The 27,241-nt window shown below is 40.0% G+C and overlaps 1 protein-coding gene across 4 annotated transcripts; it reads left to right on the top strand.

Moving 5' to 3' along the window:
- Positions 1-260: 260 nt before the first annotated feature.
- On the top strand, positions 261-4,292 carry LOC119364101 (CBL-interacting protein kinase 17-like). 4 transcript variants are annotated; one of them, XM_037629528.1, is made up of 12 exons: positions 261-631; positions 1,725-1,796; positions 1,918-2,025; positions 2,170-2,250; positions 2,354-2,407; positions 2,484-2,609; positions 2,720-2,929; positions 3,053-3,157; positions 3,347-3,463; positions 3,569-3,631; positions 3,733-3,807; positions 3,934-4,292. In XM_037629528.1, exons 1-12 carry the CDS (start codon positions 362-364, stop codon positions 4,051-4,053), a joined length of 1,401 nt encoding a protein of 466 aa, XP_037485425.1. In that variant the 5' UTR covers positions 261-361; the 3' UTR covers positions 4,054-4,292. The 4 variants fall into 4 exon arrangements, with proteins under 4 accessions (XP_037485425.1, XP_037485412.1, XP_037485419.1 ...); XM_037629515.1 differs by having other exon boundaries at positions 2,339-2,407; XM_037629522.1 differs by having other exon boundaries at positions 262-631; positions 3,050-3,157.
- The last annotated feature ends 22,949 nt before the right edge of the window (positions 4,293-27,241 follow it).

The raw sequence follows: 27,241 nt of genomic DNA, 5'->3' as shown, positions 1-27,241 counted from the left end.
AAGGTGATGGGACCCATGTAAAAGGGGTGACTTATAAGTTTTAAGTTAGGGTGGAGCAATTTATGACTTATAAGTTGGGGTGACTTATAAGTTGGGTCCGTTTGGTAAAATAAGTCACTTTTTGCACTTTTCGACTTATAAGTTAGTGACTTATTTGAAACCAAACAGGGCCTAATCCCACATCACATACAATCACACGCACGCACACAACAACTTCTCAGAGGATTCAGGGCTATAAATACGCCCCCTCCACATTCCAATTCGCCTCGTCAGCACGCGAAACACGCCAATTCACCGGCCCAAATCCCAATTCACCACGAACGACGGAACGAGTCGCTCTCCAGGCAGCAGCGGGCAGCAGATGGTGGCGACGGGGGACGCGGAAGAGGCGGCGGCGGGGTGCCGCGCGCGGGCGGCGCTGCTGGGCGCGTACGAGCTGGGCCGCACGCTCGGGGAAGGCAGCTTCGGCAAGGTGAAGCACGCGCGGCACCGCGCCACGGGGGGGCACTTCGCCGTGAAGATCCTGGACCGCGGCAGGGTGCTCTCCCTCCGCGGCGCCGACGACCAGGTCCGCAGGGAGATCGCCACGCTCACCATGCTCGCGCACCCAAACGTCGTCCGCCTCCACGAGGTAATTAGTACTACTCACTAGTAGTAATCGCGATCTCGGCTCCTGTTCTTCTCTCGGTGCTAGATGCGTGTATAGAAAGTTTAGAAACCATAGATTGAGTACCCTTGGTGGAGAAACTGTGGAAAAAATATTTTTAAATTTTAAATACCTTGTCGAGCTTGCGAGCAAGGGTGCTTGAACTACGGGCACGCCACGGTTGGAATGACGCTACAATTATCAACCAGAGATTCCTTAAGGAAAGGGATAGTTCGTGGTGGAGATTACAAGCATCATCATCATAATGTTTATTTATCTACATATGTTTTCCTACATTCGTAGCAACACAAACCTATAATTTCGGGATTCTACTTTGTATATTAATAGTCTATATATACAACTTCATTCCGCGTTACACATGGAGGATGTCGAACTGGGTTACAAAACATTGACCAGCTTGATGACCGGGAAGAATCGTGCTGCAATTATTTAAAAATTTGACGCCGGAGGGGGAAAGAGCCCGTTGGTCTTCTATGGGGTAGTATAAGGAGAATGTTCTGTCAAGTCGACGGTTGCGGGAGGCTTGTACTCGGGGCGGCGATAACGTATCAGTACATCCGGGCACGCCACAGCTGCAATTATCAACCGGAAATTCCTTGAAAAAAGAACGTGGGGATTGCAAGCACCATCATAATGTATTTGTCTATATATGTTTTCGTACATTCATAGCACTTATCAATAATTGTAGCCTGTAGGGATTGCATTGGATATTAGCATTTGTCTATACGTAGCGCGTTGCGCGTAGACCACTAGACCTGTAGCAGCACGTGGAGTTGGAGGCAGATTCAGCTCCAGGCCATTCACTTCTCTATTTTAGGATTAATGCTTGATTTGGATCGCATGTGTAGCCGTCAAGTATATCCAATAATGCCAACCAGCTGCTGCCCCGTCCCTATCTTTATGACTATGCCATGATCTTACTATTTATTTTCTGAGAGACAGAATTTCTTTGGGTCTCTTGTGGTGCACATGAGCATATGAATTCATCGACGTGGCCCGTTTAAATAATATCAGTGTCGTAATATTAATCCTGTAATTCTTTTAACTCTTGATTCAGGTTGCTGCTAGCAAAACAAAGATCTACATGGTGCTTGAGTTTGTCAATGGAGGAGAACTGTTTGACAGGATTGTAAGCCCCTATAACTTTTACTTTCAACTATCTGAAAGCTTGCTTTGCATTATAAAATTCTCTGCCAGGTACATTGGTCAGTTCTAACACTTTGAGTTGATTTTTTTCCTGCAAATAAAAGGCAATGAAGGGAAAACTATCCGAACGAGAAGGAAGAAGACTTTTTCAGCAGCTAATTGATGGCGTGAGCTATTGCCATGGAAAGGGTGTCTACCACAGAGACCTTAAGGTACTGGCGACTGAAGTTTTCTTTTCTTTTCTTTTGAAGAATCTGGGGCAAACAATTATCTAACATAATTATTTCTCATATATCATGGCATTATGGTTGATTGCTCTGTGTTCTCCTGACTTATCCTACTGCTACATGTTACAGCCTGAAAACGTTCTGATTGACCGAAAAGGCAACATCAAGATCTCTGATTTTGGTCTATGTGCTTTACCTCAACATCTCGGGGTATGGCAGAAAAATTTCCTTGTATTGATCATTATATTTTCGTTGATTTTTCTGTTGCGAGGATATTTTCATTTCGTTCAATTTAAAGTCTGCAACTTTTCAGAAGGATGGATTACTGCATACAACCTGTGGTAGCCCCAACTATATTGCACCTGAGGTAAAAGACTAGCCACCTTGGGACGAGTTATCTGTTTTACGATATATTTGCTAATTCTCGTGCCAAATATATCCAGGTTCTGCAGAACAGAGGTTATGACGGATCACTGTCGGATATCTGGTCTTGTGGAGTAATTCTTTACATAATGCTCATAGGCCAGCTTCCGTTTGATGACCGAAATATGGTTGTTCTTTATCAGAAGGTAGACATTCATTTAAAAAAAAACTAAAAACTTAAGTGATATCTGGTGCTTTGTTCTGATAGTTCTATGATTCCATTCCAATAATACTACTGTTATGTGGTTGCGTGTAGATTTTCAAGGGTGACGCTAAGATCCCGGAGTGGCTTTCGCCTGGTGCACAAAACATTATTAAGAGGATTCTTGAACCAAATCCGATGAAGAGAATCAACATGGCAGAGATCAAACAACACGAATGGTTTCAGAAAGACTATATTCATGTTGGTCCATATGATGACGATGATGAAGATGTACGGCTTGGTGCAATTCTGCCTGTGAAACAGGTATGGCAAGATGACACAAACTGTTTAATGCTGAAGACCAATTTATGACCTAATATAGGCATCTGTGTTGCGTATTTGTAGCCGCTGATAGGTGATTTTTTGTTTCCTTTTTCTATCCAGAAGCAAATTAGTGAAACACCTGGGGACAAGAGTACTCGTCAGATGAACGCTTTTCAGCTGATCGGAATGGCATCTTCCCTCGATCTTTCTGGGTTTTTTGAGGAAGAGGTATAAAAATATTTTCAGTAATTTCTTTCTTGTGCCTCCCTTGCTATAATCAGAATGATTTAATCTGCAAAATTGGGAAGAAAAATCATATGCATAGTTTCTCAAGATGTTTTAGATCAAGATGATCACTGAATGCTGCCACTGCGGCCTCATAGAACAACTCATCTCATCCAGTTGGACTTATTGCAGGGAGTGTCCCAGAGAAAGATCAGGTTCACATCAGCACTTCCACCGAAGGATTTGTTCAACAAGATTGAAGTAACGGCAACGCAATCGGGGCTCCACGTTCAAAGAGTGCATAGCAAGGTGAGCACAAGCTTCTCATCATCACATTGTAGAGATTTTTCGTCATCACATTATTGAGTACAACTTTTGAAGGAACTGAAAATGATGTGCCGTGTTATATTTCAGCTCAAAATAACGGGCAATTGCAATGGAGCGAACAACCCTTTGCCATTCTTAGTCTGTGTCGAGGTATAATTCGGCGAGCTGCACTTTTCTTCAGTGAAATGCATGGGAATGATAACCGATGGAGATCAGCTGCTAACATCTAGGGTGCTGCTTTTCTATCCCAGGTGTTTGAGCTCGGCCCCTCTCTGCATGTTGTTGAGCTTAGGAAGTCCCACGGTGACCCTGCAGTGTACAGACAGGTAGGCAAGAGTGCTAACAGCAACTAGATTTGCCACTGCCATAACTTCACTCTACACATCTTGAGTGCTGGTGGTTATTGAGTGAATGACTTAATGATGCTGCTTTCTTGAAATTTATTTTTGCAGCTCTGCGATAGGATCTCGGGTGACCTGGGGATTGACAAGATATTCAGGATGGAGCAGCTCTTTGACGACAATCTCCCCAGCTTCGACAGCAGAGGCGCGACGCCACTGGTTGCCTTGTGACGAGTGTTGTGTTGTACCCCCACACTGACAAGAAACAAGATGTTGTAGGACCTAGGATCATAGCTCTTCAGGGATTGGAAATGACGGTGAGGGATAAGGATTAGGATCATACAGTGTATAGATGTACAGATAACCGATTGGTGAAAACTGACTGTCGGTGATGTAAATGAAAAAAAAGCTGAAGAAAGGAACATTGACATATAAGAGATGAATTGTTGACCTGGTTTTGTTACTTCTTATTATCTGCGCCATTCATCTCCACTTGTTCTAACCAATACATCAAGAGTATGAGAAGGATCCCTATTCTAAAATAAATATACGACCGTGAGGTACTAGCGAAAATCAAAAAAACTAGGGAAGCAAAAATTCAAAATAAACTATTGCTATCCCTAAAAAAAACCACTCCCTCTGTTCACAAATATAAGATGTTTTAGATATTTCAATATGGACTACATGCGGATTGAAATGAGTGAACAAATGCACTAAAATGTGTATATGTACCCGATTCACAAAAAAATTAGAACTTCTTATATTTGTGAACGGAGAAAGTATTACTCTATAATACTGCTCAAGACAGCGTTTTAGAAAAATAGGGAGGTGGTTCTTGGTTCCATCAGCCAGAATGAAAACCACGAGTAGCTCATACAATACTTTGAACTGCAGCATGCCATGCTTGACACAACTCAGTCTGCTATGAGAAGCACTGAACAGGGAGCCTCGGTTGATATAGATGGTGAGAATAATTCTGATACAACTGCTCCTCCTGGTTTCCCTCACCCTGTTTACCTTCCTCATGTGGATCTGCAAGTCGATGCAGTCTCAAAGGAGGAGGCTCTGCTAGGAAAGGAAGGAGCCTGTATCTGGCAAAAATATTCCCCCCTGATGTCGCTTGAAGCTACGTCGGTATTTTCCCAAAGAGGAAAGGATGATGCAGCACAACAGCGGTAGGTATTTCCCTCAGATATGAAACCAAGGTTATCGAACCAGTATGAGAACCAAGCAACACAACGTAAATAGCACCTGTACACAAATAACAACTACTCGCAACCCGACATATAAAAGGGATTGTCAATCCCTTTCGGGTAGCGGCATCAGAAATTGGCAAACGGATGTGAGAAAGTTGTAAATATTGATAGATCGAATGCCAAATAAAATAAATTGCAGTAAGGTACTTTTGTATTTTTGGTTTAGTGGATCAGAAAATAAAAGGCAAATAAAATAGATCGCAAAGGCAAATAATATGAGAAAAAGACCCGGGGGCCGTAGGTTTCACTAATGGCTTCTCTCGAGAATAATAGCAAACAGTGGGTAAACAAATTACTGTTGGGCAACTGATAGAACTTCAAATGATCATGACGATATCTAGGCAATGATCATTACATAGGCATCACGTCCAAGATTAGTAGACCGACTTCTGCCTGCATCTACTACTATTACTTCACACATCGACCGCACCCAGCATGCATCTAGTGTATTAAGTTCATGGAGAAATGGAGTAATGCAATAAGAACGATGACATGATGTAGACAAGATCTATCTATGCAGAGATAGACCCCATCGTTTTATCCTTAGTAGCAACAATACATGCGTGTCGGTTCCCCTTCTGTCACTGGGATCAAGCACCGTAAGATCGAACCCACTACAAAGCACCTCTTCCCATTGCAAGATAAATAGATCAAGTTGGCCAAACAAAACCCAAATATCGGAGAAGAAATACGAGGCTATAATCAATCATGCATAAAAGAGATCAAAGAAACTCAAATACTTTCATGGATATAAAAAGAGATAGATCTGATCATAAACTCGAAGTTCATCGGATCCCAACAAACACACCGCAAAAAGAATTACATCATATGGATCTCCGAGAGACCATAGTATTGAGAATCAAACGAGAGAGAGAAAGCCATCTAGCTACCAACTACGGACCCGAAGGTCTATAAAGAACTACTCACACATCATCGGAGAGGCACCAATGGAGGTGGTGAATCCCATTCGTGATGGTGTCTAGATTGGATCTGGTGGTTCTGGACTCTGTGGTGGCTAGAATTGATTTTCGCCGACTTCCCTAGGGTTTTTGGAATATTGGGATATTTATAGAGCAAAGAGGCAGTCCGTGGGGCACCCGAGGTGGGCACAACCCACAAGGGCACGCCTGGGCCTCCTGGCGCACCCTGGTGGGTTGTGCTCTCTTTGGAACACCCCCCAGGCGCAGCCTTGGCCCATTAGGTGTCTTCTAGTCCATAAAACATCTCCTAAAGTTTCGTGGCATTTGGATTCCGTTTGGTATTGATTTTTTGCGATGTAAAAACATGCAAAAAAGCAGCAACTGACACTTGGCACTATGTCAATAGGTTAGTACCAAAAATGATATAAAATGACTATAAAATGATTATAAAACATCCAAGATTGATAATTTAACAACATGGAATAATAAAAAATTAAAATACATTGGAGACGTATCAGCATCCCCAAGCTTAACTCCTACTCGTCCTCGAGTAGGTAAGTGATAAAAACAGAATTTTTGATGTGGAATGTTGCCTATGATGTCATATCATATTCGTTTCTTTATAGCATGGACATTTGGACTTTTATATTGTTCAAAGCCATAATCTAGTTTTGACATGATAACTTAAATACTCAAGCATATCAACAAGCAACCATGTCTTTCAAAATATCAACGCTAGAATAAGCTATCCTTGCCCCATCATGATTAATCATTGATCCATCATGAAACACACTCGCATATTTACTACACCCAATGCTCAAGTACGATCATAGTGCCTCCTAGTTGGTGCTTTATAAGAGAAGATGGAGACTCAAATTCAAAATAAAAATGGCATAAAGTACAAAGAAAGGCCCTTCACAGAGGGAAGTAGGGATTTGTAGAGGTGCTAGAGCTCAAAGCGAAAAAATAGAGATAAAAACATTTTGGGAGGTGTATCCATCCCACCAACGAAAACGACTTAGAGTTCGCAACACTTTCCATGCTAAATATATCATATGCGAATCCCAAACAGAAAATAAAGTTTATTCCTTTTTCCACCATACTTTCACTTTTCATGACTAACCGTATCCACGGGTGCCTTCCATACCAACACTTTCCAAGGAATTTATTATTTGACAACATAAAGTAAATTCATTTTTTCATTTCGGGACTGGGCATCCCTAATACCTTTGCCTTACTCTCGTGCAATGACAAGTGAATAAACACTCATCGTGAGAATAAAACATCTAGCATGGAAAATATTAGCCACCCATCACTGCTCCGCGAGCGAAACAAACACACAAAAGAGAAATTTATTTTGAAAATTAGAGATGGCACATACAAATTTGCTTAGAACGGCAAAATAATACCGCATATTGGTAGATATAGTGGACTCATATGGCAAAACTGGATTAAAGGTTTTTGGATGCACAAGTAGTGATCATACTTAGTGCAAAATGAAGGCTAACAAAAGATTGGGAAGCGACCAACCAAGAAACGAATAATCTGATAAGCGAGCATTAAGCACAATTAACACCAAATAATGCACCACAAGTAGGATATAATTTCATTGCATAATTATTGACTTTCGTGCTTGCATAGGGAATCACAAATCTTAACACCAATATTCTTACTAAAGCATAATTATTCCTCAATATAACTCACATATCACATCATCATATCTCAAAACTATTACCAAGAATCAAGATTATTTTGTCCAACGATCTTCATGAAAGTTTTTATTATATCCTTCTTGGACATCTATCACTTTGGAACTAATTTTCATATGTTGCTTTTGACAAGCTCAAACAAATATAAGTGAAGATCATGAGAATAATTTTTCTTTCTCTCAAATTAATTTAATTGAAGCAAGAGAGCATTTCTTGAAAATTTTACTAACTCTCAAATAAATCTAAGTGAAGCAAGAGAGCATTTCTTCAAAAATATTAAAGCACGCAATGCTCAAAAAGATATAAGTGAAGCACTAGAGCAAGTCCATAGCTCAAAAAAATTAAGTGAAGCATAAAGAAAAATTCTAACAAGTCATGACATAATTTTGGCTCTCTCAAATAGGTGTGTATAGCAAGGAATCAAGACTTAAAACACAAAATAATTCAAAGCAAAGACTCACATCATACAGGATGCTCCAAGCAAAACACATAGTATGTGACAAATAAAAATATAACTTCGAGTAAAATACAGATGGTCGTTAGAAGAAAGCGGGGATGCCACTCGGGGGCATCCCCAAGCTTAGTTGCTTGCTCTCTTTTGGATAACAGCGGGGGATGCCGGGGTGTAACATCCCAAAATTCTAAATTTTGGAATGTTATAATAAATAGATTGATTGATTGATTGTTTGATTGTTGTGTGATTGAGTGAGTGAAATTCGAAACGTTTTGAAAGTTAAATGAGAGGGAATAAAAGGACTTTCCCAAACTTTCATTTTTCATTCGTGATCTCCATGAATTCAAATTCTTTTCAATCCAAAACCCTAGAGAGAAGATGACATGACTTCTTCCATTTAAAATAGATGAAAAGGGTGTTTGAAAAATATTTGAACTCCATTGGGAAATATTTTCCAATTCAGAAACTTTATGCAACTCAATGATTTTCACGAGAGAAGATAAAATGACTTTTTCAAATTATGAAATATGAGTTGGGAGTTTCAAAGATCACATTTGAAGTCTTTTTTTGAATTTATTTTCAATTTGGAGTTATTTGAGTTTTATTCAAATTATTTTTCTCCAAAAATAAAATGTATGGAAAATAGGGTAACATTATTCCCTACATTAGAAAATTGGAGAAAAATTAATTTGAAATCATTTTGGTATTTTTAAAATGATTTTTGTTGGATTTTAATAGACCAGTAGCACTCTTTATCTGAATTTGTGTGGATTTTATTCGAAGTTAGAAAAATGTTCATATTGTAGGAAATCTTTTTCTAAAAATTTTGATATATTATATGCCTATATAATATTTTTTATTTATTTTGCTTTTATTATTTTTATTTGTTTGGAAATGTTTTAAAAAAAACTTTCTAACTGGGCCGGCCCAGCCAACCAGGCCAGGCCGTAGCCCAGCCGCGCCGCACCACCCCCAAGCTCAGGACGGAGTCCCGAGCATCGCCGCCGCCAGCCGGAGTCCGGCCGGACTCCGCGTCCGCCTCGCCTCCCCTCCCTTAAATAGCGGAGCCCTGGGCCCCCTCCCTCGAGTTCCGCCGCCGCCCCTCGCCTCGCATCTTGCCGCCGCAAGTCGCCGCTGCAGCGCTGCTACCCCACGCCGCCGGTTTCCACTCGCGCCGCTGCCGTTGCCACTACCGTTGCCGCCCAGTGCCGCCGAGGCCGAAGCCGCTACCGCACCCCGCCGGAGCCACCGCGCCGCCGTCTCGTCGCCAGAGTTGCTGCCCGCCGTCGTCGGGGATCGCCGGAAATCACCGCCGTTGCCGGAACCGCCCGCCGGCCGATCCACCACCCGACCCGCCGGTTTCTCCCGGTCCGGTATAAAACCGTCCCCGGTTTGCCGGTTTTCTTTTAGGTTTAGGTTTTCTTCGGTTTTGTTTAAGAACCTATTTTTTTATATTTAGTTTAGTTACTTAGCGAACGTTCATCAGATTAGATTTGGTAGCAAATGATTTTCGTTCTGTAAGTTTCTGTAGCGAGCGTTCGCTCGATAGATTTTTCCTTTTCTTATTAAATTCGGCCAGGGACCTATATGTGAGTATTTTCTTTACAGATTAGTCCTTGTTCATCAATCGATCACTACTTTTTACTCGTTAGTCCAAATCCAATGAAACCAACGCTCACGTCTTCGTTATGATCCCCTCTTTCCAGTAATCCAACTCAAACATGTTTTTGAAATTTTAAAATTTGAATTACATCAGATTTGAATTCAAACTTCTTTGGAGCATAACTTGAGTTTCGTAGCTCCGTTTTAGTTGATTCTTTTTGCAAATCGAAGCTCTTGGCCTAAACTTTCTGATAAGGCCAAATTCACATAATTTTGGTACTGTTAGAAATTGTTTTATGTTGCAAAAGTTATTTGCTTGGTTTTGATGTTTTCCGAATCGTCTTCTTCGTTCTTTCTGATCTTTTGAGTGATTGCTTATGTGTGGTTACTATTGCTTGCTTACGATAGATTGACCGGAGTGTGATGAGTAGATCTGTCAAGAGTTTTGAGTGCGAATCATCTTCATCAACATTGCAGGCAAGTTCACACTTTGATCATATCCCCTTTCATACCCAGTTTTTATGCATTAGTTTCACCCTGAAACATTGCATGAGTAGGATTGATAACATGTGGGTATTGGGAAGTAGTTGATGAGGTAGGAACCTATTGCCCTGCATTCAAACCTTGGGAGTTACTATTACGTTATGCTTATAGTGCCATGCTATGCTCATAGACGTGGATTGGGTTTTGAGAATATTCATGACAGATGTGAGATTGTTAATTAATGGTTTACTTAAGGTGGCAACTTAAACACACATCTGGGTGGATTGAGGCACCTGGGTATTCCAGGATTGCCTGTCTAGGCACCTGGGTAGACCAGGATTGCCTTTTTTTTATGGACCGCCACCCAGGCTCAAAGGGATCATGAGATTATTCATGCTAGAAACTTTCGTGTGCAGCCACAAGCTATTATGGGCTCTAGCATAGTTGATTAAGTCGTGCAAACTCTTACAGGGTAGACTAGCAGATGTAGGAGAAAGTAGGTGTAACGGTCTATCCATCGTAAGGTGCTAGCGCTTCTGAAAGACTATGTCTCGGTCATCCGTCTTCTCAAACACCATGTAGTGCGAGAAACCAAACGGAGGCGATCGAGTCTTGTGGGGAAAAGTGCGCAAACCTCTACAGAGTGTATTAACTAATCACGATTAGCCGTGTCCCCGGTTATGGACATTTTGAGTATCTAGTACTTGGATTATCATGTGAATCTCATCATGTTACTTTAAATTAAGTTTGTTGGGTTTAATGATGTTACTTAATTGGGATTGAGAATGCTATCAACCATTCTCAATGTTCAGCAACCACCATGATAGTTAAATAAAATTTATTCCTTTGTAGTAGGGAAAAATTGACTTTTCGCAAAAACCTTATAACCATAGAGCTTTTCCACCAGCCATATATGCATGTAGTGATAGCCATTGTTCATCATTTCTCTCTATGGTGTGAATTTGCCAGTACATTCAATATACTGACCCTTTGTGGCTGCAACGTCTCATGTTGCAGGATTATCTTACGACGAGTAAGTGATACGTTAGGGTTACGAATTCTACACTCAACTTTGCCGTTGGTGTTGATGGGAATTCACAACCTTGTTACTTCCGCTATTTTGGATTGAGGTAATAGTATCTTACGTTACTTATACATGTGATTTACCTCTGCTATAAATCCTCGAGTACTGTGTGTGTCAGCATACTGATCTAGGGATGACACTTAAGCACAGAGACTTGATCCATTCGGGTCGGGTCGCTACACGGGGCATCCCCAAGCTTAGGATCTTCTTACTCCTTATTCCTTCATCCATCGTAAGATAACCCAAAACCTTCGTGAGATCCGTTAGTATAAGAAAATAAATCACTACTGTAAGTGTTGTATCAAACCAATTCATATTTTGTTCTTGCATTATATCTACTGTATTCCAACTTTTCTATGGAAAAAACTCATCAAAGAAAACCATAGAGCCATCAAAACAAGCACACAATGCAAAGAAAACATAATCTGTCAAAAACTGAACAATCTGTAGCAATCTGGGTGTTTTGAATACTTCTGTAACTCCAAAACTTCTGAAAATTAGGACGGCCTAAGCAATTTGTATACTGATCTAGTTCAAAAGGAATGGGTATTTTATCGCTCTCTTTTTTAAAATGATAATTATTTTCGTGAGCGCAAAAGTTTCTATTTTTTCAGCAGGATCAAACAACTATCACCCAAGAAGATCCTAAAGGCTTTACTTGGCACAAACACTAATTAAAACATAAAAAACACAATCATAACATTAGCATAATTGTGCTAACACTCAAGAACAGAAAGCAAAAAGCAAAAATAAATTTTATTCATTGGGTTGCCTCCCAACAAGCGCTATAGTTTTACGCTCTTAGCTAGGCATAAAGCAAGGATCTAAGTTTTGTCATCTTTGGTTCGAGATCCATAAGATGCCCTCATCATTTATTCATATGGTGGCCTAATTATTGTTCTATGGAAGTGTTCCATACCTTTTCTCAAAGGAAATTGGAACTTGGTATTGCCTTCTTTCATATCAATCACTACACCGATAGTGCGTAAAAATGGTCTACCAAGAATAATTGGACAAGATAGATTGCAATCAATATCAAGAACAATAAAATCTATGGGCACACAATTCCTATTTGCAAGAATAAGAACATCATTAATTTGTTCCATAGCCTTTTTAATAGTAGAATCCGCCAAGTGCAAATTTAAAGAACATGATTCCATATCGGTAAGACCAAGCACATCACATAAAGATTTCGGAATAGTAGAAACACTAGCACCCACGTCACATAAAGCAAAAAACTCATAATTTTTAATCTTGACTCCGATAGTAGGTTCCCATTCATCATGCAATTTTCTAGGAATTGAAAATTCTAATTCCAACTTTTCTTCTAAAGCTTTCATCATAGCATCAACACTATGTTTAGTAAAAGCTTTATTTTGTTCATAAGCATGGGGTAAATTTATCATGGATTGCAACAAAGAAATACAATCAATCAAAGAGCAACTATAGTAATTAAAGTCTTTGTAATAAAAATAGTGGGCACATCACTAGCTAAAGTTTTGACCTCTTCAAACCCACTTTTATCAATTTCCTCAACAAGATTTTCACCCTCCGTAATATCGGGACGCCTTCTAGCTAAAGTTGACTCTTCTCTAGTCCCTTTTTCATCAATCTTAATATTACTAAACAAGGAATGAATAGAAGAAACACCAATCATTTTAAGATCTTCATCACTTTTGCGGAAGTAATCACTTTAAAACGCTTTTTCTAAAAATTCTCTTTTAGCTCTAAGCATAGCGGTTATTTTCTTACTTTCATCCATAGAAACATAAAGAGCTTTAATTGATTCATCAACCTTAGGCACAAAAAGTTTCCTCTTGAGATTTTCCACATCATGAGAAATTCTATCAACACTTCTAGACAAATCATCAATCTTATTCAACTTTTCTTCTATGGAAGTGTTGACAACTTTTTGCGTGTTGATAAATTCTTTAATATTATTCTCAAGATCAGAGGTGTTCCTATTATTACTACTAGTAAGTTGCACGTGCTTTGCACGCTAGCATATAAAGACGACACCCGAATAATCCATTATTTTTATTTGTAATGCTTATCTTAAAAATACTCAATATGTCCAGAAGTCTAATGCCGCATTGCAATTTTGTGAAATCCATATTCTAATGTCAAATTTCCCTCGCTAGGTGCTCTGGTTCATTGGCCATCAAGCGTGACGCTTAAGTATTGCACCCCAATGAATGTTACATATTAGTTACGTGCGTGCATAGAGACATTTCATTTGACATACATTGTTTTTATATTGCTCACCATTCATGCCTAATGGTCCAAATACATGCGAGATGCAATGCGTATTTTTTGCATAATACATCTGACGATGGCACCTCTCTCAATATGCATGTGGACGAATCAGACCAAGTTAGGACCTGCAATCCTCAAAAAAAATAGGGCCTGCAATGACCACTTACCTACTTTTATGATTTAGATGTACATTTTCATTCCTATATGACCTAGTTGAACCTTTAATAATTTTTGGACCTTGGTTGTATTTTACATTTTTACATATCAATATGAAATAGTTTGGAATTTTTTGGAATAAATACGTATTACATAACTTCAATACCTTCATAATACAATAAATGTTCCGACGCCATCAAGAGATATATGATGGAAGAAATCTTGGGTTATAATAGCGTAATAGAGTTTTATGAGTTATACAAAAACGTGTTTAGGTGAATGTAAATAAGATGACACAACTTAATTTTACCGTGGACAACTCAGTATCAAGATGTGGCTGTTATAACATTTCAAATAAATGTAAAGAGTACTTTTAACCGTACAAACTCTTTATTGAATTTGTCGCCTAATAAATTAATTCCAGCAAGTTTCAAATATGAATTGCAGAGTTGTAGCCAAATATTTCTAGTATTATAATAAAAACATATTTTAATACGTTCATGTCGGATACTAATATTTACTTTACTCATGTCGATGATTGTTCATTTGATGGTATATAATTTTCATAAATTAACATCTCAAATTTGAAGTGTTGTATTCATTGCACATTTATTATTCCTTTAGTTTTACCTGTGAGTTCCGATCCAACAAATGGCACATCCAATTCCATGGCCTAATGTATCATCTAAAATCTGAGACAGTGAGCATTAGAACGTGAAGCATCCCTTTAGTTTCTTCTATGTTTCTGGTATTAGTAGAATCTTTGTCTTAGCTTGGAAGAATGTGAATGTGACTGGTACTGCTACCTGGGCCAACTGCCCGCAAAATATCCTAGAGAGTGGCGCGTCATTTCTTCTTTTTACGACGGCTAAATCATACTCCAGGTTATGTGACTTTTTAATTTTTAAACACAAAAAAGGTTATACAACGACTCTAGGTACTGGCTCGGTCCAGCAAAAAAGAGCACATTCAGTGGGACCAGCCAGAATCCCTTGGAGAGTGGGGTTGCATGGCATACGTTTCTAGAAAAGTCTTCTAGCTTCTCTTTATTTTACTCCTGGGGAGTGGGGTTGCAGTGGAGTACTACTTCGTATAGGAAAATCGCCTACCATCTAGATGCTCCGCACAGCTGGTTGCGTTTGGGATTGACCTGCTACTCACAGCGGGAGAGGCGAATCCAGCGCATGCCAGCCGTTGGATTCGTAGCACAGATGACTGATGAACGGTAGATTTGAGCATACTGTGAGAAATCAACGGCTCGAATCAGTCCAATGTCGATTTGGCGGGAAACTGAGAGGCAAGTGGTAAATCCAAATTCAAAACTGCTACACTATAGTAGTAGAGATAAGGAGGATTTCCATAGGAATTACCATAATTATTAGAGGAATTACTAGGAAAAGGCTTAGGATTAAAATTACCTCTATAAGCATTGTTGTCGAAAGATAAAATTCACATCTACGGCATCACTAGTTTGCTCAATCAAGGTAGACAAAGGCGTATCATTAAAATCAATAGGAGCACTTCTACTAGCAACCAATTTCATAAGAGCATCAACTTTTTCACTCAAAGAAAAATTTCTTCAACCGAATTAGCCTTTTTACTAGTAGGAGCTCTTTCGGTATGCCATTGCGAACAATTTGCCATAATATTATCAAGCAATTTGGTGGTATCACCCAAAGTAATTTCCATAAAAGTACCACCCATGGCGGAATCTAAAAGATTACGAGAAACAAAATTCAACCCCGCAAAAAAAAATTGTATGATCATCCAAAGATTTAACCCATGAGTTGGACAATTCCTTAGCATCATTTTCATCCTTTCCCAAGATTGTGCAACATGCTCATGTTCAAGTTGCTTGAAATCCATGATCTGAGTTCTAAGGGAAATAATTTTTGCTGACGGAAAATACTTAGTGATAAAATCATATTTGCACTTATTCTCAGAATCGATTCTATTACAAGGCAAAGAAGAGAACCAATTTTTTGCAGAATCACGCAAAGAAAACGGAAATAATTTCATCTTCACAACACCATTTCCCACATATTTTTTATTTTGCATATTGCATAATTCCACGAAGGTATTAAGATGGGGCGCGGCATCCTCCTTAGGAGTATCAAAAAATTGATCTTTCATAACAAGATTCAGCAAAGCAGTATTAATATCATAGGACTCCGCACTAGTGGCGGGAGGAGCAAGCGGGGTGCCAATAAAATCATTGTTGTTGGTATTTGAGAAATCACACAACTTGGTGTTCTCTTGAGTCATGAAGACTACACAACAAGATTGCACTCAAAAACAGATCCGGCAAGAAAACAGCGAAGGGAAAAGAGGGGCGAATAAAAAAGGCTAATTTTTGTGAAGTGGGGGAGAGGAAGACGAGAGGCAAATGTCAAATAATGTAAATTGCGAGGAGATGAGATTTGTGATTAGGAACCTGGTATATGTTGAAGATCCTCCCCGGCAACGGCGCCAGAAATTCCTTTTGATGTCGCTTGAAGCTACGTTGGTATTTCCCCAAAGAGGAAGGGATGATGCAGCACAGCGGCGGTAGGTATTTCCCTCATATATGAAACCAAGGTTATCGAATCAGTAGGAGAACCAAGCAATACAATGTAAACAACACCTGCACACAAATAATAACTACTCGCAACCCGACGTGTAAAAGGGGTTGCCAATCCCTTTCGGGTAGCGGCGCTAGAAATTGGCAAACAGACGTGAGAGAGTTGTAAATATTGATAGATCGAACGCCAAATAAAATAAATTGCAGCAAGGTATTTTTGTATTTTTGGTCTAGTAGATCTGAAAATAAAAGGCAAATAAAATAGATCGCAAAGGCAAATAATATGCGAAAGAGACCCGGGGGCCGTAGGTTTCACTAATGGCTTCTCTCTAGAAAAATAGCAAACGGTGGGTAAACAAATTACTGTTGGGAAATTGATAGAACTTCAAATAATCATGACTATATCCAAGCAATGATCATTACATAGGCATCACGTCCAAGATTAGTAGATCAACTCCTGCCTGCATCTACTACTATTACTCCACACATCGACCACTATCTAGCATGCATCTAGTGTATTAAGTTCATGGAGAAACGGAGTAATGCAATAAGAATGATGACATGATGTACACAAGATCTATCTATGTAGAGATAGACCCCATCGTTTTATCCTTTTCTGTCACTGGGATCAAGCACCGTAAGATCGAACCCACTACAAAGCACCTCTTCCCATTGCAAGATAAATAGATCAAGTTGGCCAAACAAAACCCAAATACCAGAGAAGAAATATGAGGCTATAAGCAATCATGCATAAAAGAGATCAAAGAAACTTAGATACTTTCATGGATATAAAAAGAGATAGATCTGATTATAAACTCGAAGTTCATCGGATCCCAACAAACACACCACAAAAAGAGTTACATCATATGGATCTCCGAGAGACCATTGTATTGAGAATCAAATGATAGAGAGGAAGTCATCTAGCTACTAACTACGGACCGGAAGGTCTACAAAGAACTACTCATGCATCATCGGAGAGGCACCAATGGAGGTGGTGAACCCCATCCGTGATGGTTGAAGGAAATATGCCCTAGAGGCAATAATGAAGTTATTATTTATTTCCTTATATCATGATAAAAGTTTATTATTCATGCTAGAATTGTATTAACCGGAAATATAATACATGTGTGAATACATAGACAAACAGAGTGTCACTAGTATGCCTCTACTAGACTAGCTTGTTAATCAAAGATGGTTATGTTTCCTAACCATAGACAAAGAGTTGTCATTTGATTAACAGGATCACATCATTAGTTGAATGATCTGATTGACATGACCCATTCCATTAGCTTAGCACCCGATCGTTTAGTATGTTGCTATTGCTTTCTTCATGACTTATACATGTTCCTATGACTATGAGATTATGCAACTCCCGTTTGCCAGAGGAACACTTTGTGTGCTACCAAACGTCACAACGTAACTGGGTGATTATAAAGGAGCTCTACAGGTGTCTCCAAAGGTACATGTTGGGTTGGCGTATTTCGAGATTAGGATTTGTCACTCTGATTGTCGGAGAGGTATCTCTGGGCCCTCTCGGTAATGCACATCACTTAAGCCTTGCAAGCATTGCAACTAATGAGTTAGTTGCGGGATGATGTATTACAGAACGAGTAAAGAGACTTGCCGGTAACGAGATTGAACTAGGTATGGGATACCGACGATCGAATCTCGGGTAAGTAACATACCGATGACAAAGGGAATAACGTATGTTGTTATGCGGTCTGACCGATAAAAGATCTTCGTAGAATATGTAGGAGCCAATATGAGCATCCAGGTTCCGCTATTGGTTATTGACCGGAGACGTGTCTCGGTCATGTCTACATTGTTCTCGAACCCGTAGGGTCCGCACGCTTAAGGTTACGATGACAGTTATATTATGAGTTTATACATTTTGATATACCGAAGGTAGTTCGGAGTCCCGGATGTGATCACGGACATGACGAGGAGTCTCGAAATGGTCGAGACATAAAGATTGATATATTGGAAGCCTATGTTTGGATATCGGAAGTGTTCCGGGTGAAATCGGGATTTTACCGGAGTACCGGGAGGTTACCGGAACCCCCCGGGAGCTATATGGGCCTAAGTGGGCCTTAGTGGAAAAGAGAAGGGGCAGCCCAAGATGGGCCGCGCGCCCCTCCCCTCCCTTGGTCCGAATAGGACAAGGAGAGGGGGCCGGCCCCCCTCTCTCTTTTCCCCCCTCCGCGAATCCTATTCCAACTAGGATTGGGGGGGGGGGAATCCTACTCCCAGAGGGAGTAGGACTCCTCCTGGCGCGCCTCTCCTAGGCCGGCCGCACCCCCCCCCCTTGAGCCTTTATATACAGAGGCAGGGGCACCCCAGAACAACACAAGTTGATCCACGTGATCATATTCTTAGCCGTGTGCGGTGCCCCCTTCCACCATAATCCTCGATAATATTGTAGCGGTGCTTAGGCGAAGCCCTGCTGCAGTAGTACATCAAGATCGTCACCACGCCGTCGTGCTAACGGAACTCTTCCCCGACACTTTGCTGGATCGGAGTCCGGGGATCGTCATCGAGCTGAACATGTGCTAGAACTCGGAGGTGCCGTAGTTTCGGTGCTTGATTGGTCGGGCCGTGAAGACGTACAACTACATCAACCAAACGCTTCCGTTGTCGATCTACAAGGGTACGTAGATCATACTCTCTCCTCTCGTTGCTATGCATCACCATGATCTTGCGTGAGCGTAGGAATTTTTTTGAAATTACTACGAAACCCAACAATGGTGTCTAGATTGGATCTGGTGGTTCTGGACTCTGCGGCGGCTGGAATTGATTTTCGTTGACCCCCTAGGATTTCTGGAATATTGGGGTATCTGTAGAGCAAAGAGGCGGCCCGGGGGGCATCTGAGGTGGGCACAACCCACCAGGGCATGCCTGGGCCTCCTGGCACGCCCTGGTGGGTTGTGCTCTCCTCGGAGCACCCCCCCAGGTGTAGCCTTGGCCTATTAGGTGTGTTCTGGTCCATAAAAAATCTCCGTAAAGTTTCGTGGCATTTGAACTCAGTTTGGTATTGATTTTCTGCGATGTAAAAAACATGCAAAAAACAGCAACTGGCACTTGGCACTATGTCAATAGGTTAGTACCAAAAGATGATATAAAATGATTTTAAAACATCCAAGATTGATAATATAACAGCATGGAACAATCAAAAATTATAGATACGTTGGAGACGTATCACCTCCCTAGAAAGACAGCACATCCATCATTGAGGTACCACCAGACTGGGTCAATTTCTTATCAGTCACATTGCTATTTGTTGATAAATTTGAATGGGCCAGAAAGTCCATCACTTCTAATTTCTGGGAGATCATTTCACAAGGGGCTCACAATTCAGTAACTTTTCCATTTGTTGTCCCTAATTCCTGCCCATCTCCTGACATTACATGTGCTCTAGATCAAATTCAACAGGATAAGACAAAGCAGGAGAACACTCCCTCAGACAAGGCTCTCTCTCAAGAAGAAACCTCGGCTTCCCACACCTCTTCACTGCATCATAACAGGAAAATAAAGGAGAAAATGCCACTGGTAGATACTGAGGTAAGGAGAATTTGTAGGCTCCAAAAATCAGTAAGGGGTTTAGGAAAGCAGTCTGTAAAGATAAAGACGATTTTGCATGCCATGCCAAGCCACCAACTTTACCTCTTAGAGTGGTTAAAAATCTCAATTCCCCTTTATGCAAGGTTAACATTCTGGAGACTAATGAAGAGAAGTTGGTCACTAGGAATAAGAAGCCCAAAGGAACACAAGCTGCTGCAAAGGAGGGAGCCACAGCTGCCAAAGAATCGGACAAGAGCCAGCACTAGTTCAAGAATCATATTAGATCTATTTAGTTATTTTGGGTCTGTAATAAATATGCTACTTTCTATTTTGGGCCCTTGCTGCCACTATGCTTGTAAGGTTGGTAAAAGCACTCTGAAGGACAGTAGTAAGATGGGGAGTTTCTCTATGTTAGCTGATTCTAGATTTACCTTTTGGAAAATGGCTAGAACTTGGAATATTTTAAATTGGAATGTGAGAGGTTTGAATGATTCTAAGAAATGGACTGCCATATCTAATAAAATTGAAGAATCTGCATGCTCTATTATCTGTTTGTAAGAAACCAAAAGAGAAAACTTTGATAGTTTGTATCTTACAAATTTTTGTCCCAGACGGCTATCCAAATTTGAATTTCTGCCATCCACTGGGGCCTCAGGGGGTTTGTTGATTGCATGGTCAAAACATTACTTTCAGGGACAACTCTTTCATGTTGATGATTTTTCTATCACTATTCATTTTACATCCACACAGTCAGTGGAATCATGGTATCTGAAAAATGTCTATGGTCCCTGTCAACCTGACATCAGACCTAAATTCATTAACTGGTTCCATAATTATCAAATGGAAGATGATGCCAACTGGATGATGTTGGGGGCCTTCAACTATGTGAGATATCCACATAACAGGAGCAGAGACGGAGGGAGCATTCAAGACATGCTTCTGTTTAATGAAGCCATCAATCACCAAGCACTGATTGAAATCCCACAAAAAGGAAGAAATTTTACATGGAGAAATATGCAGGAAGTCCCCCTTCTAGAGAAACTAGACCGGTGTTTCACTTCATGGACCCTCATATCCAAACACATCAGCTATCCCACTAGCAAAAACAAGCTCAGATCATGTCCCTGTTATGACTAAAATTGGAACTTCTATCCCCAGAGCAAAGATATTCAGATTTGAGAACTACTGGATGGAACACAGTCAATTTGAAGAGGTGGTGAAATCTATTTGGGAACAGGACATTGCTGAGACTGACAGTGCTAAAATCATTGTTGCCAAGTTCAAAAGACTGATAAAGGGACTAAAAAATTGGGTCAGAGCACTTTCTGATCTAAGGAAAATAATCAAAGATGCCAACTATCTGATTCTCTACTATGATACCATGGAAGAATTCATATGTCTCTCCTTGGCTGAATATAATGGCAGGATGATCCTTAAAGAACATTTGACTCAAATTCTAGAAAATCAAAGAATCTATTGGAAGCAAAGAGCCACCATCAGAAGAATCAAAGTTGGTGAAGCTAACACAAAAAAATTCCAAGCTAAGGCTACCATCAAACACAGAAATAACCAGATTGCCATGCTGAGAGATGAAATGGGACAAGAACATAGTGATCACCATACTAAGGTAGCTACCCTCCATAAAGCTTTTAAGGAGAGATTAGGCACAACCACTCCTAGCCAAAACCCACTCCAACTGCATTTCCTGCTACAGTACCATGGGGACCTACATGATCTAGAGGCACCATTTACTAAAGTTGAAATTCATGAGATCATTAAGCATATGCCTGCTGCTAAATCACCTAGACTAGATGGTTTCAATGAAGATTTCCTTAAAAGGCTATTGTAGCACCAGACTTCTGCAAGTTGATTGAAGATTTTTGATACGTCTCCAACGTATCTATAATTTTTGATTGCTCCATGCTATATTATCTACTGTTTTGGACATTATTGGGCTTTATTATCCACTTTTATATTATTTTTGGGACTAACCTATTAATCAGAGGCCCAGCCCAGAATTACTGTTTTTTGGCCTATTTTAGGGTTTCGAAGAAAAGGAACATCAAACGGAGTACAAACGGAATGAAACCTTCGAGAACGAGTTTTTCTCACCGAACATGATCCAGGAAATTTGGACCCTACGCCAAGAAACAAAGGAGGAAGCCACGAGGTAGGGGGCGCGCCTACCCCCCCAGGCGCGCCCTCCACCCTCGTAGGCCCCCTGTTGCTCCACCGACGTACTCCATCCTCCTATATATACCTACGTACCCCCAAACAATCAGATACGGAGCCAAAAACCAAATTCCACAGCCGCAACCTTCTGTATCCATGAGATCCCATCTTGGGGCCTGTTCCGGAGCTCCGCCGAAGGGGGCATCCATCACGGAGGGCTTCTACATCAACACCATAGCCTCTCCGATGAAGTGTGAGTAGTTTACCTCAGACCTTCGGGTCCATAGTTATTAGCTAGATGGCTTCTTCTCTCTTTTTGGATCTCAATACAATGTTCCCCCCCTCTCTTGTGGAGATCTATTCGATGTAATCTTCTTTTTGCGGTGTGTTTGTTGAGACCGATGAATTGTGGGTTTGTGATCAAGATTATCTATGAACAATATTTGAATCTTCTCTGAATTCTTTTATGTATGATTGGTTATCTTTGCAAGTCTCTTTGAATTATCAGTTTGGTTTGGCCTACTAGATTGATCTTTCTTGCAATGTGAGAAGTTCTTAGCTTTGGGTTCAATCTCGCAGTGTCCTTTCCCAGTGACAGTAGGGGCAGCAAGGCACGTATTGTATTGTTGCCATCGAGGATAACAAGATGGGGTTTTAATCATATTGCATGAATTTATCCCTCTACATCATGTCATCTTGCTTAAGGCGTTACTCTGTTTTCATGAACTTAATACTCTAGATGCATGCTGGATAGCGGTCGATGAGTGGAGTAATAGTAGTAGATGCAGGCAAGAGTCGGTCTACGTGTCTCGGACGTGATGCCTATATACATGATCATACCTAGATATTCTCATAACTATGCTCAATTCTGTCAATTGCTCAACAGTAATTCGTTCACCCACCGTAAAATACTTATGCTCTTGAGAGAAGCCACTAGTGAAACCTATGGCCCCGGGGTCTATCTTCATCACATTAATCTTCCAATACTTAGTTATTTCCTTTGCTTTTTTACTTTGCTTTTATTTTACTTTGCATCTTTATCATAAAAATACCAAAAATATTATCTTATCATATCTATCAGATCTCACTCTCGTAAGTGACCGTGAAGGGATTGACAACCCCTTATCGCGTTGGTTGCGAGGAGTTATTTGTTTTGTGCAGGTACAAGGACTTGCGTGTAGCCTCCTACTGGATTGATACCTTGGTTCTCAAAAACTGAGGGAAATACTTACGCTACTTTGCTGCATCATCCTTTCCTCTTCAAGGAAATCCAACGCAGTGCTCAAGAGGTAGCAAGAAGAATTTTTGGCGCCGTTGCCGGGGAGGTTCGCGCAAGTCAAGATTTGAGTCCCGACAACGAGCCATTTCTGGCGCCGTTGCCAGGGAGTCTACGCAAAAGTCAACATACCAAGTACCCATCACAACCCTTATCTCCCGCATTACATTATTTGCCATTTGCCTCTCGTTTTCCTCTCCCCCACTTCACCCTTGCCGTTTTATTCGCCCTCTCTCTCTATCCTCCCTTTCTTTTCCATTTGCCTCTTTTTGCCCGCTTGCTTTTTGTTGCTTGTGTGTTGGTTTGCTTGTTTGTCATTATGGCTCTACCTAAATTTGGTGATCTTCACCTTAAAAGGTTAGAAGAGATCGAAAGCAATGTCAGGAGTTTTATGGTTTTGCAATTTGAGCATAATAATTTCTTCAGAAACAAGGTTAAGGAACAGAAAAGTTTTATGATTTTTATGAATAAAGAGCTCGATGATATGTCTAAAGAATTTTATGGTTTAAGATCCCAAATTGCTCGTCTTGAGAAATTGACTGCTGAAATTTCGGATAAGCAGGCTACCTTAGTTAATAGGATGGCCGCTAAACCGGATTTTTATGAAAATAAAGATGAAGATCGAAAAGTTATTTATGTGTCCCCTATTAAATCTTTGTTTTGCAATATGAATCTTGATAATGATGGGGCTGAATATGATCCACCTTTACCTAGAAGGCGTTCCAAAAATTCAGAGTTTTTAGATCTTGATGCTAAATTTGATGAAAGTGGGATTGAAGAAATTAAAACCCTAGATGTTGCTAAACCCACTATTTTGGATTTCAAGGTATTTAATTATGAAAATTGCTCTTTGATTGATTGTATTTCCATGTTGCAATCCGTGCTAAATTCTCCTCATGCTTATAGTCAAAATAAAGCGTTTACTAAACATATCGTTGATGCCTTGATGCAATCTTATGAAGAAAAACTTGAGTTGGAAGTTTCTATCCCTAGAAAACTTTATGATGAGTGGGAACCAACTATTAAAATTAAGATTAAAGATCATGAGTTCTATGCTTTATGTGATTTGGGTGCTAGTGTTTCCACGATTCCAAAGACTTTGTGTGATTTGTTAGGTTTCCGTGATTTTGATGACTGCTCTTTAAACTTGCACCTTGCGGATTCCACTATTAAGAAACCTATGGGAAGAATTAATGATGTTCTTATTGTTGCAAATAGGAATTATGTGCCCGTAGATTTTATCGTTCTTGACATAGATTGCAATCATTCATGTCCTATTATCCTTGGTAGACCTTTCCTTAGAACGATTGGTGCAATTATTGATATGAAGGAAGGAAATATTAGATTCCAATTTCCGTTAAGGAAAGGCATGGAACACTTTCCTAGAAAGAAAATTAAATTACGTTATGAATCTAATATGAGAGCCACTTATGGATTGCCTACCAAAGATGGCAATACCTAGATCTATCCTTGCTTTTTATGTCTAGCTAGGGGCGTTAAACGATAGCGCTTGTTGGGAGGCAACCCAATTTTGTTTTTATTACTTGTTTTTTTCTCATGTTTAGTATTAAATAATTTACCTAGCTTATGCTTTGGTTGTTTTTTTTTGTGTTTAATTAGTGTTTGCGCCAAGTAGAACCATTGGGAAGACTTGGGGAAAGTCTTGATATCTTGCTGTAAAAACAGAAACTTTAGCGCTCACGAGAACTGCTGCCATTTTTATTTGGAAAGTGATATTTAGTTAATTATTTTTGAAGATGATTAATAGATAAATTCCTCACGTTCAGAAATTTATTTTATAATTTTTGGGGTTCCAGATCTTGCGCTAGCTACAGATTACTACAGACTGTTCTGTTTTTGACAGATTCTGTTTTTCGTGTGTTGTTTGCTTATTTTGATGAATCTATGGCTAGTAAAATAGTTTATAAACCATAGAGAAGTTGGAATACAGTAGGTTTAACACCAATATAAATAAATAATTAGTTCATTACAGTACCTTGAAGTGGTCTTTTGTTTTCTTTCGCTAACGGAGCTCACGAGATTTCCTACTTTAAGTTTTGTGTTGTGAAGTTTTCAAGTTTTGGGTAAAGATTTGATGGATTATGGAACAAGGAGTTGCAAGAGACTAAGCTTGGGGATGCCCATGGCACCCCCAAGATAATCTAAGGACACCTAAAAGCCAAAGCTTGGGGATGCCCCGGAAGGCATCCCCTCTTTCGTCTACTTCTATCGGTAACTTTACTTGGAGCTATATTTTTATTCACCACATGATATGTGTTTTGCTTGGAGCGTCTTGTATGATTTGAGCCTTTTCTTTTTAGTTTACCACAATCATCCTTGTTGTACACACCTTTTGAGAGAGCTATACATGATTTGGAATTTGTTAGAATACTCTATGTGCTTCACTTATATCTTTTGAGTTATATAGTTTTGCTCTAGTACTTCACTTATATCTTTTAGAGCACGGTGGTGGATTTGTTTTATAGAAACTATTGATCTCTCATCCTTCACTTATATTATTTTGAGAGTATTAAATAGCATGGTAATTTGCTTAAATAATCCTAATATGCTTGGTATTCAAGAATAGTAAAAACTTTCTTATGAGTGTGTTGAATGCTATGAGAAGTTTGATGCTTGATAATTGTTTTGAGATATGAAGATGGTGATATTAAAGTTGTGCTAGTTGAGTAGTTGTGAATTTGAGAAATACTTGTGTTAAAGTTTGTGATTCCCGTAGCAGACACGTATGGTGAACCGTTATGTGATGAAGTCGGAGCATGATTTATTTATTGATTGTCTTCCTTATGAGTGGCGGTCGGGGACGAGCGATGGTCTTTTCCTACCAATCTATCCCCCTAGGAGCATGTGCGTAATACTTTGATTTGATAACTTGTAGATTTTTGCAATAAGTATATGAGTTCTTTATGACTAATGTTGAGTCCATGGATTATACGCACTTTTCTTCCTTCCACCATTGCTAGCCTCTCTAATAACGCGCACCTTTTGCCGGTATCATACACCCACCATATACCTTCCTCAAAACAGCCATCATACCTACCTATTATGGCATCTCCATAGCCATTCCGAGATATATTGCCATGCAACTTTCCACCGTTCCGTTTATTATGACACACTCCATCATTGTCATATTGCTTAGCATGATCATGTAGTTGGCATCGTATTTGTGGCAAAGCCACCGTTCATAATTCTTTCATACATGTCACTCATGAGTCATTGCATATCCCGGTACACCGCGGGAGGCATTCATATAGAGTCATATTTTGTTCTGAGTATCGAGTTGTAATTGTTGAGTTGTAAGAAAATAAAAGTGTGATGATCATCATTATTAGAGCATTGTCCCAAGTGAGGAAAGGATGATGGAGACTATGATTCCCCCACAAGTCGGGATGAGACTCCGGACGAACAATAAAAAAAGAGAAAGAAAAGAGGCCATAAAAAGAAAGAGAAAAGGCCCAAACAAAATGAGAGAAAAAGAGAGAAGGGACAATGTTACTATCCTTTTACCACACTTGTGCTTCAAAGTAGCACCATGATATTCATGATAGAGAGTCTCTCATTTCGTCACTTTCATATACTAGTGGGAAATTTTCATTATAGAACTTGGCTTGTATATTCCAATGATGGGCTTCCTCAAAATGCCCTAGGTCTTCATGAGCAAGCAAGTTGGATGCACACCCACTTAGTTTCTTTTGTTGAGCTTTCATATACTTATAGCTCTAGTGCATCCATTGCATGGCAATCCCTACTCACTCACATTGATATCTATTGATGGGCATCTCCATAGCCCGTTGATACGCCTAGTTGATGTGAGACTATCTTCTCCCTTGTTGTCTCCTCCACAACCACCATTCTATTCCACCTATAGTGCTATATCCATGGCTCACGCTCATGTATTGCGTGAAGATTGAAAAA

This window comes from Triticum dicoccoides, chromosome 1A, assembly GCF_002162155.2.
Source record: "Triticum dicoccoides isolate Atlit2015 ecotype Zavitan chromosome 1A, WEW_v2.0, whole genome shotgun sequence".
Taxonomy (NCBI): Eukaryota; Viridiplantae; Streptophyta; class Magnoliopsida; order Poales; family Poaceae; genus Triticum; species Triticum dicoccoides.
This window is presented reverse-complemented; position numbering and strand designations above follow the sequence as displayed.